General features: G+C 39.6%; 1 protein-coding gene across 1 annotated transcript in view; it reads left to right on the top strand.

The window, feature by feature from the left end:
- The first annotated feature begins 8575 nt into the window (after positions 1-8575).
- NMNAT3 (nicotinamide nucleotide adenylyltransferase 3) overlaps positions 8576-12427 on the top strand; it is a 14141-nt gene continuing 10289 nt past the window's right edge. The window contains exon 1 of the mRNA XM_009866580.1: positions 8576-8684. Within this exon, the coding sequence (XP_009864882.1) occupies positions 8576-8684 (109 nt within the window). The remainder of the gene's footprint in view (positions 8685-12427) is intronic.

Genomic DNA, 12427 nt, shown 5'->3' with positions numbered 1-12427 from the left:
TACAAAATATATATTACATATATAACATATATTTTATATATATATTATATATATATTACTATAATACCGTTGCTCCAAACTCCCACTAGAACTGCTCCAGAACTGAAACCCATGAAAATAAGACCACTGTGATAAAGAACAGAAGCTGGTCCAGCATTTGCTTTTAGGCAACTGACAGAACATTACATGGTTTTGTAGTGGTAACTTTGTCTTAATTTAACTGCTGGAAGACGGGTTTTAGTTAGATCATCTTTCATAATCATCTTGGAACTTTCTGTGGTCATTTGTTCTTCCCTTGCAGTGTAGCATCTCAGTGTTCAGCTCTCGGACACTTTTTGGTCAGATACTTATCTCCTCCCGTATAATCTCCTTTACATCACTGCACTTCAGGCACAATTTGCAATTTCATCCCCTTCAAGAATGCTCAGTGGAGAATCAGGATCAGACCTACTGCTCTGTTTGTTTGCCTTTAGCAAATTACTCAGTTCAAAAAACATTTTATGTTTTAAACAGTTTCTTAAAAACTCTATTTGGAAACAGAAAGCTTATGTTTAAAGGCAACAAGAAATGCTTATTTCTACAGCTGTGACTCAGTTTACAACAAAAATGGGGAAGGACAGAACCTCGGTTAGCACAGAACAGTTCCCGATGAGATCAGTGGAGCCATGTTAATTTGCATCAGCTCACATGCTCACCCTTAGTTTTCAAGCTTGATGTACATGGTTTAATCTTTGGATTTGTTATCTTTTTTTTTTGTAAACAAAGCACTTCTATAGGGAATTGTATTTATTCCTAAAGCATCAGGTCTATGGATCACTTGCTTGTGTGACAAACACAACATCATGGAGAAAGATCCTAAATGATATTTATACAAGCTTAAAAGCAGAAGACATGATACTTTATATACTTATCTGACTCCCTTTTCTTGGGAGTCTTATTTACAATTTCAGACTTTCTAAAGTTATGGCAGTCACAAGTCTAAGACCAAAATGCTGAAACCATCCCTTGGAGAGCCAAAGGTCTGAAGTACAGCTCCTGACCTCTGTGCAGCAGCAACATTCGATTGTTTGCATGTATATGTCACACAGTAAAGCTTAAAAATACAATCTAAGATCCTATTTGGTTTTCAGCACAATGTCAGAGAAGAGAAATAATTGTGCTTCCGTTTAACATCATAAAAACCAGGAAGTTTGGGGCAGGTTCTAAAATGGTGACATTCTGACATCTCAGAAAATTGGGTTTTACATGCCTGAAAGTTAAAGAGAATAAGCAAATGGCTCAAAACGCTCTGGATTTTACTTTTTGCTAGAATCTAGTTAACACACTTTTTCTAATATTGGTGTATCTTGCAAAATATTCAATAGCTGCTGGACCTCCCCGCCCTGAAACCCCACCCCTGGAGCCGCAGAACCCTCCCTCCAAACCACAGAAATAACAGCAGGAAGCCAAAAGTTTGTGTACGTCAGCTTCAGGAGTTAGACACTGAGCTCCCTGCTCTGCTACGAGGGGAGGACGCCTGGCGGGGTGCGGTGAAGGACAACCCACCACGGCCAGAGGGTGGGAAGCGGGGAGGCAGCGATACCCACCTTGTCCTGCCTGGCCTGGTCTGATCCAGCCCTGGAGCCCTGCCGTAAGGAAAGAGGGAAGGAGGGAAGGGAGGTGGTGGGAAGGGGCTGGCAAATATAGAACAAAATAAAGGTTTCCCCTCCCCGTCCCGAGCACCTACTCAAGTGCCAGTGTGAGTTAAAGAAGACAAGAGGATAAACGCGTTTCATACTTTTCTTAAATCTTTCTGGCTTTCACTGTGTAACTTATTCATTGTTCTCCTCTACTTGACTTTAAGAGATTGTTTCCCCCTTGCGCACCAGCTGTTGTTTGGTTTTATAAGCGATCGGTGGTGCTTGTTTTCTTTAAGCTCCCTGGCAACACAGTGTGCCGGAGGAGTTAATCTTCCAGGCACTATAATTTGCTGCTCGAGGTCTAGTTACATTGCGTGGCTCCAGCAATAAATTAGCTTCATGCCTTTAACTTCAGAACTGCGAATTTTAGAATTTAGCATAGCTCTGATAAGCTAATTAGCACTCAGATGATCTAAAAGACCTCAGAGGAGCCCAGAGATGTCTGAGGGGGGGCACTGAGGACACAGGAGGTGACAGTCCTCTCTACAGGGAATTTGAACTATTTGAGGTTCTGCCTTTTAAAATAATGTAATGAGACAAATTGGATTTCATTGCAGTGATGATTTCTAAGCTCTTAATTCATAAAACATATTAAAAGCTACTGCTGTGTCCTGGTGTAGCAGCTGAAATTGGCTGGGTGAAGCTGTCTGCCCCGTCCATACCGGGCACTCTTGCCTTGAACCAACGCTGCCTGTCTCCCAAAAGCCAATTTCCCAACCACCTTGTTTCCCTCACAGTGTTGGTTTAGAGCAATGTACCCCTCAAATGATGCTGCAGGAGCCCCAAATATATATTTTTTTGCCTCTCTTCAATAGCGGTAGCTCCACTCACTTGACCATTTGAACTGCCCTTCCGGAGCTGAGACCAGAACTGCTCGTAACAGCCAACCCCCGGGGCCCGTGGTGCTAAAACAACACCCAGCGTGACGGGCTCAGCCCTTTTCCTCAGGATGTCCAGCATTTTGTTGGCTTTTTTGGCGGCCGTCACTGAAAAGCAGAGGTGCGCTCGAAGTTTTGCAGATGGTACAACTGTAAGATCCTTAACCTTTACTTCAGTTATTGTATGAACATGTGAACATCTAGGGCGATGGCTGCAACGTGACTGCAGTTGTAATTAGGTACCTGATTCCACCGTGGTTGTTTCTGAATCTTACTTCTTTTTCTTTGGATAGACAGAAACCCCCATACAGGTGAGATATTTTTTAAGAGCAAAGCAAAATGTTTTGGCCAACAGGCAGGGCACATACATATTGGTATATTTTCCTTGAATTCTCTGGTTGCACAAGATGAAACAAGCACAATTCTAAATGGTTCGTTTAATTAAAATATAAAGATAACAAGCCATATGAACTCTTGAGCCCAGGAGCCATTTACTTAAACTGCTTCATTGCTATGCAAAATCCTCAACGTTAGTAGGCAAATTTATATATTAGCGTGAGAAATGGACATAATGCTTTTCATTTTAATGACTTAAAACTTTAATTGCAAATAGCCTTCCCACTGTCGAGTCGCCTACACTTCGGAACACCTGGATGATACTGAGCTGCTGCAGGAAGACATGTTTCAAGCAGCAGTTTATATATTTATTATTAAACTCAGCTGTTCAGTTGGATTTGTTGCCTCTGGCAGTAACTAAGTGATGAAGTTTCAGAGGAAAATAAGATGATCTATCATGCACTTAAACTGAGCAGTACAATATATTGCAGAAGAATTCTTCCTTGCTTCCTGGTGGTGATCAGGTAAACCTTCAAGCACAGAAAGCCAGCCGTCTTATTTTTAATTTCATTTTTATTCTTTCCTTTGCTAAAAGACCACTTCCATATAACTGTAGAGCCAGTGAGATGTTCTTTCCTAACTACACAAACAATTTCAGGAGTTAATTGCTCCTAACAGAGTATATAGCAACTAGTTACCCTTTTTTTAAAGCAGAAAAGTAAGCAGTGGGATAATGGATGTTGATGCTTTAAAGTTGGTCTTGCTTGATGTTCTGTGGTTGCTATACATGACTATTCTGCAGAAGTACTTTTAGGGGCTTCATTAGTTTGCTACTTTTTAAAGCCAGCTTTATAAGAAAAGATTTTAGTGATTGGAGATGGTTCCTTTACACTTAAATATTTACCATTTGTGTGCAAGCTGTAATTCTGTTACCAGATTTGCCTTAGGTTCTGCTAAAAGTATTTTGCTAATTGAAAGAAAATTACAGAAGATGTTAATAGAAGAAAAATCATTCTGAATGGCTTCTCAAAAGGAACTCTTGAAGTTTTAGTAAGAGTTTGTTTTGACAGATGAGTTAGTGCCTTCACTAAATCGGCAGTTTGCTCGTTAAAAATAACCATCCTGGGTTGCAGTTCTGTGTGTATCATCTTCTTCTGGAAATCAATATATTGTTCTTTCTGGATGACTGACTCGTACGTGCAAATAGAAGGATGCCTGTTGCTTACTTAGAATAGTTCATACAACCGTAGGAGAAGAAAATCTTATTCATGATTGTGACAAGGGCACAAGGAATAGGAAAGGAGTGTAGGATGTTGAGAGATCACCAGGGATTAGTGGGTAACTAATTACAAAGATCATACTGCAGTGAATACAGGGAGATGTCAGGAGCTGATTGAATTGTCTTGACTTTCTTGAAATGCTACAAGAAGGTGCAGGGCCTGATGTTGTGTACCTGATCTTTTTAAACTTATTTTCTGCATAGTTGTGGGTTAGTGTAGTGCCATTGGCTTTGTAACTAAACACAACTGCTACAGAGCTCTGTGTCCAAGCATTGTGGAATGATTTGTGGGCAGTTAGAATTAAATGACTTTATTTTTTACTTTTTTTTTACAAAACGGGGATTATTCCATGATTATTCCCAGAGAATACAGGGGAACAACACTAAGAGCATTATGCTGTGGTTTGTCTTTAGGTTTTTGCTGCTTAACGACCACAGATAGATCTGACAGCCTCAAAATATTTAGTAAATGTACATATCTATACAAGTTAACAATGCGGGAGTTTACTGCTGATGCACAGGAACGGTGGGTTTTGAATTCCCGTTTGCTGAGATGTTGAATTCCATGTTGCTGTTCAGGCAATAGGCCGCCTCTAAGAGTGATTATTATGCAGGATGATGGTCCAGATAAAGAATATTAAGAAAAATATATCCTACAGAATACTATCATGGGGGTATCTCTATGGACATCTTGTAGGTTCTGGGGATCAGACACTTTCATGTTCCACTGTGTATTTCTAGTTATAGACCTGCAACAACTCACAGGCTTAAAAAATGATGTTGTACTTGGTTTGAATTCATTGGCACAGTTTTGTGTGTGTTAGGAATACCATTACTTAAAGATTGTGCTAAGGAATTGCTCTGCTCAAGTGTTTTCCACTTGAAAATCATTTAAGGCAATAGCACATTCATTAGCAACTGGAGCTTCAGTTTCAGCAGCTATTTCAGACTGTAGGAGGCCAGTGGCCATTTTATTATTTCTATTTTTCATACTTTGTCCTTGTGCACTTCTTACAGTACAATTCCTTCTTCAACTGTAGTTCCTTGATAGCAATGGAGTAGAAATGGTTGGGAATCAAAATAAACCCAGAACTAGCTATTATCCGGAAGGAAAAAAATCATTAGAAGAAGAAAACAAATATAAATCTTGTTTTAGTTGATTTCAGAGATGTACCTGATGAAGAGTTCTTGTTGGCTCTTCTGTGAATGGGAATTTCCCAACTGGCATAGCCCAAAATAAAAAATTGCAAGAGTAAAATCTTGATTTGAAGGATTCTAATCTCCGGAGAGGAAGATACAATTCTGCTGAGGCTGCTTTCTCTGTTCCCCTCGAAGGCATAGACTCACTGCAGTTTTCTGTGAGTTAACTTCTCTGTGGATAAGTTTTTGATGCCTACCAATTACTGGGAAAATTGCTGCCTGGACAAAGCAGGAGGAAAAATAGCAAGCACCCCCAAATTAAGCTGAGCTTCTACTTAAGCAAAAGAAGCCTAAGCATTACTAAGGACAAGATTTGTTGTGCTTCAGGCTTTTTTCACAGGTACATGTGAAAAACCTGGATGATTTTTATAAGGTTGTGTAAGCTGCCGCTCTAGTGAAGACTTGCAGCGAGCTTGGAGTTGATTAGGTTTGGGGGTTTCTTTGAAGCTGATTTCGAAACTGCCACAAGACTTGCATTTTCTGGCTAAAAGTGTGGTGTGGGGATTGGAAAGGGCAACTTCGTACTTCTGATACCACTGAACCTGGTAGAAAATCACGTATCCTATCGTACACTTTGGTAATGGCTTTCCGATGAAAGTCAAAGAAACGAAGCGCACCTGAATCACTGGAATTTAACAATAATGTGATCCATCATGTGGCCCTGAAAAAGCTATTTTAGAGGATTAGAGTGTCATATTAGGCTATGTATAATATTTATGTGCACCTTATAAAATTCTTTGTGGCTAGGGTGAGTAACTTTTTGATGAGCAAATAAAATATCACCCTAGAGTATACATTTTTCATTTCGTATCTCTCACCCAGATACTTATGTTATGTTCATTATTAAAGTAAAAGGTGGGGATATACAGTAAATATTTGTCACTGTTGTGGAGGACTGATTTCAGTGACAGCACAAGCTGGGAGCTTGCTGACTGGAATAACTTCTGTTATAGCAGCTACTCTTGTTACAGCAGGAGAAAATCTGATATCCAGTCATATTTTTAAGTGATATTTGTGTACTGTGGGGTTCACTATAATTTGCGTCAGCTGCTAAAATGTACTTTTTATTTTCTGACTTTGAAAATGTATCTTGCAACCATAACATCCTTAGTGTCACCTGGTATAACTCAGCTGAGCTCAGCGCAGAGACATGAATTTATACGTGGTATAAATGCAGCCCAGTAAAAGAACGGATGTGGGAGCTTTGAACTCGTTCAAATCTAAACTACATCTAAATTAGTCTAAATTCATCCTCACAGGAGGAGATAACACTTCTATCCTGTGCTAGGATTCAATTTATTTCTGCTCTTTGCAGAAGTTTTACCTCAGGGATGAGTCTGCCTCGTAGCATGCGCGTATCGGTGCCTTGTCCTCGGGTTTACTGATTTAACAGCTCATGAGCCAGACTGCACTGCTCAGCACTCCATTGTGCTTCTGATAATTAATCAGATAGGGCTCTAATTACTGACTTTTGCAGAACTTAACTGTGGTCATCTGTAACGTCATCTGTTATTGACATACTGTGCGAATATAGGCAACAAAAAAAGAACTTGCAGGAATTTTCTAATGAAAATTCTAATGATTTTTCCATCATAAACCCTTTTTTATACAGCTTGTGTGGCCTCCTCGTTTGAAGGGATCTGCCCTTTCATGTATAGCCACATGACGCACCATATATTGAAAGCTTTCTAAACTGCAGGCACCCACGTGTAAGGTAACAGTCGTTTATATGAAGACACCTGCTCTGTCTTTTCTTCCTCTCTCAATCTGTCTGCATTGTGCATTCTCCTTTCCCATTGGAGATCAAGAGACATGGTGACTTAACTGGATTTTTTTTTTTTACAGCCTTCCAACAAGACTGGATCGAGAGTTGAATTAACCATGCCCAGCTTCTTCAAAAGTTCTTCACATTTCAGCTAGACTTGGGAGCAGCAGGAGGAGGAAACACTTCCCTGTTTTACGGGGTGCCACTAACGGTGTGTGCATTGTGTAGGGACAGTTGCTGGGGAACAAATTAATCACAGATTATTTATTTAACAAAGTGCACCATTGATGTTGCACTTGGGTGACTTTTTGCAAGCCTGTAGCAACTCACAGGCGCAAACCGGTATTAGCATATTTAAATTGAAGCAGAAACTACTGCTCTCTTGGCCTGTAGGCCATTTGGCAAGAGAGACACCTTACTAAAGAATTCAGGACCGGCTTAATGGCTTATTTTTATGGAACACACAAAACAGAAAAGTATTCCTGTGGCACAATGTGCAAACTCAGTAGATGCCTAATAACAGCACAGTCACCTACTTGTTTTGACGCAGGTCAAGAGGCTTTCTCCTCTAAAGTTTCTCTGAAGTTCTTTGTTTAAAGCTGCCTCCTCTATTTGATTTTTCAAGAGAGTTTAGCTGAAAAATCAGTAGGCTTTTTTCTTTTCCTATTATTTTGGGTGGTGTTCTAATGATTTTAAAGCCTTAGTTAATTAATATCAGCCAAGATAGTGGCTGAATGAGAAAGTTTTATTTGAAAACTTGAAAGTTATACTATACCTGTTGAATAAGTTAAAGATACATTCTATTGAGGATGCTGTTTCAATTTTTATTTACTTATATATGTGTGTGGTGTATATAGGCATAAAAACATCTTTTAAAATGCCTCTTTACTATATGTTTATTATAGATATTTATATGTTTATTATTATGTTTATTATAGATTCTTGGTTTAGGTGTTGCATGTGTGGTTTTGTCACATCTTGCAAAGGTCCATTGTGAGAATTTATTAAAAGAATATTACAAAATCTGCTTTTGTAGCAGGTCTGCGGGGGCCAAAGTTATTAATAGGAAGTTGACAGACAGTAGGAAACCTTGTTTTTCTGACAAAAGCAATTTAAAAATAAAAAACATGTAAAAAATCAGACAGCTTTTAATAATTGTTGACAACATGAATTTCTAGAAATACTTTCTAGCCATCTCTATATGGGGTAATTAGAATTTGTCAATGATTTCCTAATTAATAGCAAAGAAGATACACATTTCTGAGCTAATGCTTCCTGCATGCTGCGATGATACAAAGGAATACACAGTTCTGAAAACAGTGCTCCTTGTAGCCTGAGGATCAGTGAGCAGCCTGCTCTCTGTCAAGTTTTCTTTTATTTTGATGATTTTACTATTTTATTTTTTTTTAGGGTGGAGTCGTAATGTTTTGATGTCGGAATGAAGAGCAGGATCCCTCTCATCCTTCTAGCTTGTGGCTCCTTTAACCCCATCACAAACATGCATATGCGTTTATTTGAGCTGGCTAGAGATCACCTGCACCAAACAGGTCAGTAAGGCGGTGGCAGGAATTGTGGAGTCATAGAATGGCTCAGGTTGGAAGGGATCTTGGAGACCATCTCACCCAATGTCCCTGACACGAGACACACACACACACACAGTGTTTTACTGTGAAAAAGAACGTTTTTAAAACTCACTGTAGATAAGCTATGGCTTTGCAGCTAGCTTCATTTCAAGAGTTTATTGATCATTCAATATGAGGCTTTCATGGGATATTCAATATAGAAAGTCTAGCATTTCCTTTTCCTTTCTGTCAGTACCTAAAGAAGTAACATAATGAGCATTCACGCAAATAAACTGCAAGTTTTATCAGCAGTTTTAGGCTTGTATTCATTGAACAGGCTGAGCCTTGTGAAAGAGAATGTTTAACAATTTTGAAACTGAGAAGAAACATTTATGTTCAAATTCCGTGCTTTCATTATACATTGTGTTTTAATATGAAGAAGTGTTACAGTTAGCAGTTTTGACAGCCAGGTGAAACTGGAGAAAAGATGAAACATTAATAATTCATTATCCATCTTCGCTAAGAGATACAAGTTATCTCCCCTAGCAAAATAATTTCCTCATAAAGGAGATCAGAAAATCTAGATGTCAGCAGGGTAGAAAGTTTCAGCAACAAAGGAGAAAGGTAGGTAACATCACGAACTTAAGTAAGGATCAGAAAAGCTACTGAGAAGCATTGAACTCGAAGCTTGATCAACTACTTGTTTGTTGAAGCTTTTTTGGTTTTCCATCTGGCAGCTATAATATACACATATGGTTTTGGAAGAAGCTGGAAGGGAATGATAGCTTGTTGGAACCTGACAGAGAAGTTGGTGGGGAGGCAGTTCAATAGGTGCCTAAGAGTAAAAGGAATTTGGCTGTCACATTGTGGGGAGCAGAGGAGAGAATCTGGTGTCCTGCTGATGCCATTGTGCAGAAAAAGCAGCAACTGTGAGAATACAGGAGGAAGAATTACACAACTGGCTCTCAGGGCTGCCTCTGTGAGTCTCTGTTGCAACTGCAAAATGAATTTATGGCTCCTGCAGGACTAGAAATAAAGGGTTAAAAAGCTGTTTGAATCAGCTTCTCTTGCTGTAATTTTTGTAGTGCTTCCGCAGCCCGAGTGTGCGAGGAGTAGAAATGCATCGTGAGACCAAGTGGTCTTTCTGTTTAAGTCATACTTTATAGTCCAATAACTTATTTCTTTACCTTGAAAGAAGGATTGAACCACCAAATGAATAACGATTCTGTCTGAATCACAACTCACTGTCCAGTTGGCTCCAGGGGTTTGTCTAAGAAGACTCCACTCTTTACTCAGAGCACTTTACTTAAACAAGTCCAGTGAAAATCATATTCAAAATAAAATTTTCAAAGGCTAAAATGAAAGTTGTGCATTACATTTCATCTCTTTAACACTGATGCTTAGTTCTGGATAGGATGTGACTTATTTTTTGACTTCTTAATGTGTGAATTCTGACTAGTATGAGTACTTTATGCATTAAGGAAGCTGATTTCATTTGTGTCTGAGTTGCCTACAGCGTCGTCGTTGCACTTTCTGAATGCTTAATCCGGGATATCTACAAGCCAGGAATCCACCATTAGCTTGTGGAAGCTTTACTCCTCCTGAGTAGAGGTAGCTTTACTTGAAGTAACTGAAGTGTAGATAGATGTGTTTACACGGATACATACAAATCTGGTACACGGTCTTTCTTGCCAGACAGTTTCTCAAACAAAAAGTGTTGGCAACATGCTATAAAAATGATCAGTTCTGGATGTTTTATGGCAGAAAAGTCCCCACCCAGGAAATTAATTGGTCATTCCCTCACGCTTTTAGTCTTGTTTCTGCTTCTGTGGTTACCCAGGGAAGGAGAGGAGAAATTGGAGCTTATTTGCTGAGAAGAAGCACTAGTTGCAGACTGGAAGCTGATAATGGGGCTGGAGGATAATGGTTATATGTGACCAAAGCTGGTCTGAAGCGAGGCTGTGGTCTGCCAGATCAAGAGTCCCTTCTTAGCCAGAACAACAGGTTTCCAAGCTAACACGCACATTGAATGCTTGAAAAAGTAACTAGAATCAAAGAGTTAACTAGCATGAGGGGTGATGTTTCCTAGGCTGTAGAAATGACTTACTTCTGGTGCTACTTCAGTATTTGTCCTCAATCACAAATTGGGTAGAAACTGTAAGTTGTGCAGAAGCTTGGCTGGAGCTGACTTCACAGTCGGATTTTGCTGTTAGGAACTATGTGACTGTTCCTGACTGGCATCTCCAGTAACTCTGTCTGCCAGCTTTTTGCACATCACTTGCTTCAAGTGCTGTCTCATTTTTCATACATCTCTATTTCAAGCAGGGAATTTTATTGAGTTTCTGATACTTTGAGCAGTATCTGCAGTTCCATTGCCACATGTTATGTAATTCATCCTTTTTCTGTTAATATGAAATGACAAATCTCGTCATGCTGCTTTTTAAATACAACAGGCTTAGCTACGTGTGACTGAATAATGCTTATCTGACTTTTGTTTCTGCTCATGTGAATTTGGCTCTTTACACATCATCACACCTAGAGTCTTCTCAGATTCAGTCCCTTGTTTTAAAATTGTTTCTGGAAACTTGCAGACTGTGGCAAATGCCTTTCCAGTCTGTTAACATTTAATGCCAGATACTTTTATTTCTCTTTGTATTTCTCATTTGACTGTAAAGTCCAAAGAAGTAGTACTAAAATCAAACTACATAAGAAGTTTAAGACATTCTCTTCCAAGTATCACCAGTGGAGAATTCTCATATCATTCTGTTTCCAGACAAGACCACATAAGGGATAAAAGGCAAAGGAAGGGGTTGTGATAGGCAGGACTGTGACAAGGGGTTGTGAAAGGCAAGGTTGTGACAAGACAGATGCAAGGGAGAGGTGAAGGAAAATGAGTTACTATCTTACGAAAACTTGGGAAAAGTGTGATACAGTCAACAGATTGAACTGAGAAGTCCAAGGAATAATTAGTCACTAACCAGCCTTGGGAATTGAGAAGTTTGTGTTGTTCAAGGCCCACATCTGATTAAAATGGACCGGTATTTTCAAGAAAGGGACAGGAACAGCGTGTAACAGCAGCAAGTCAGCAGAAGTGCACAGGCTTCCATTTGTTCTGCGACAACAGTTCTGATAACCAGAATTTGAAAACATCGCAAAATAACCAGCGATGTTACATGGTAAAAGTCAGCTTGGATAAGAGCATTTCAGAATAAGGTGTCCTGTGAGTAGAGCTACAATGCTTTATTATTCACATTATTACTCTTAAGACGGTGTGTTTAGCCTTCCTTTCTGGAGGAATTGCTCATTTTCATAGCTATCAAAAAGCTGCCTGTCCTACCTTTTGTCCAAAGCCACTGAATTCTACAGAAGTGAAAATTTATTTTGAGGTCTTGATACAAAAGGTTTATTACAGATGTGACGTGCAGAGATCACTGGGCATTTATCTGAGAACGGATCGTTGTGCATGCCCAGTTACTCAGCTGTTGGAGAAGAGTTCCTGAAGTCGCAGTGTATTTGAGTGGCTGTCTGACCACAGAGGTAAATCTGCATCTTCAGGTGCCGTAGTTCACTCAGCCAGGTGGATATGATTTGTGTTTGTCTCGGTACTCATACGGCACCTGTCACTACAGTCTTTGCACGCCTCATCTAATTCAGTGAATGCATTTGTCAAGCCCTTTCGAAGCGGTGAGGGTAAAGTCATCCATCCTGTGGAGAGCTATCCTAAAAGA

Source organism: Apaloderma vittatum, unplaced genomic scaffold (genome assembly GCF_000703405.1).
Source record: "Apaloderma vittatum isolate BGI_N311 unplaced genomic scaffold, ASM70340v1 scaffold6373, whole genome shotgun sequence".
Lineage (NCBI taxonomy): Eukaryota > Metazoa > Chordata > Aves > Trogoniformes > Trogonidae > Apaloderma > Apaloderma vittatum.
This window is presented reverse-complemented; position numbering and strand designations above follow the sequence as displayed.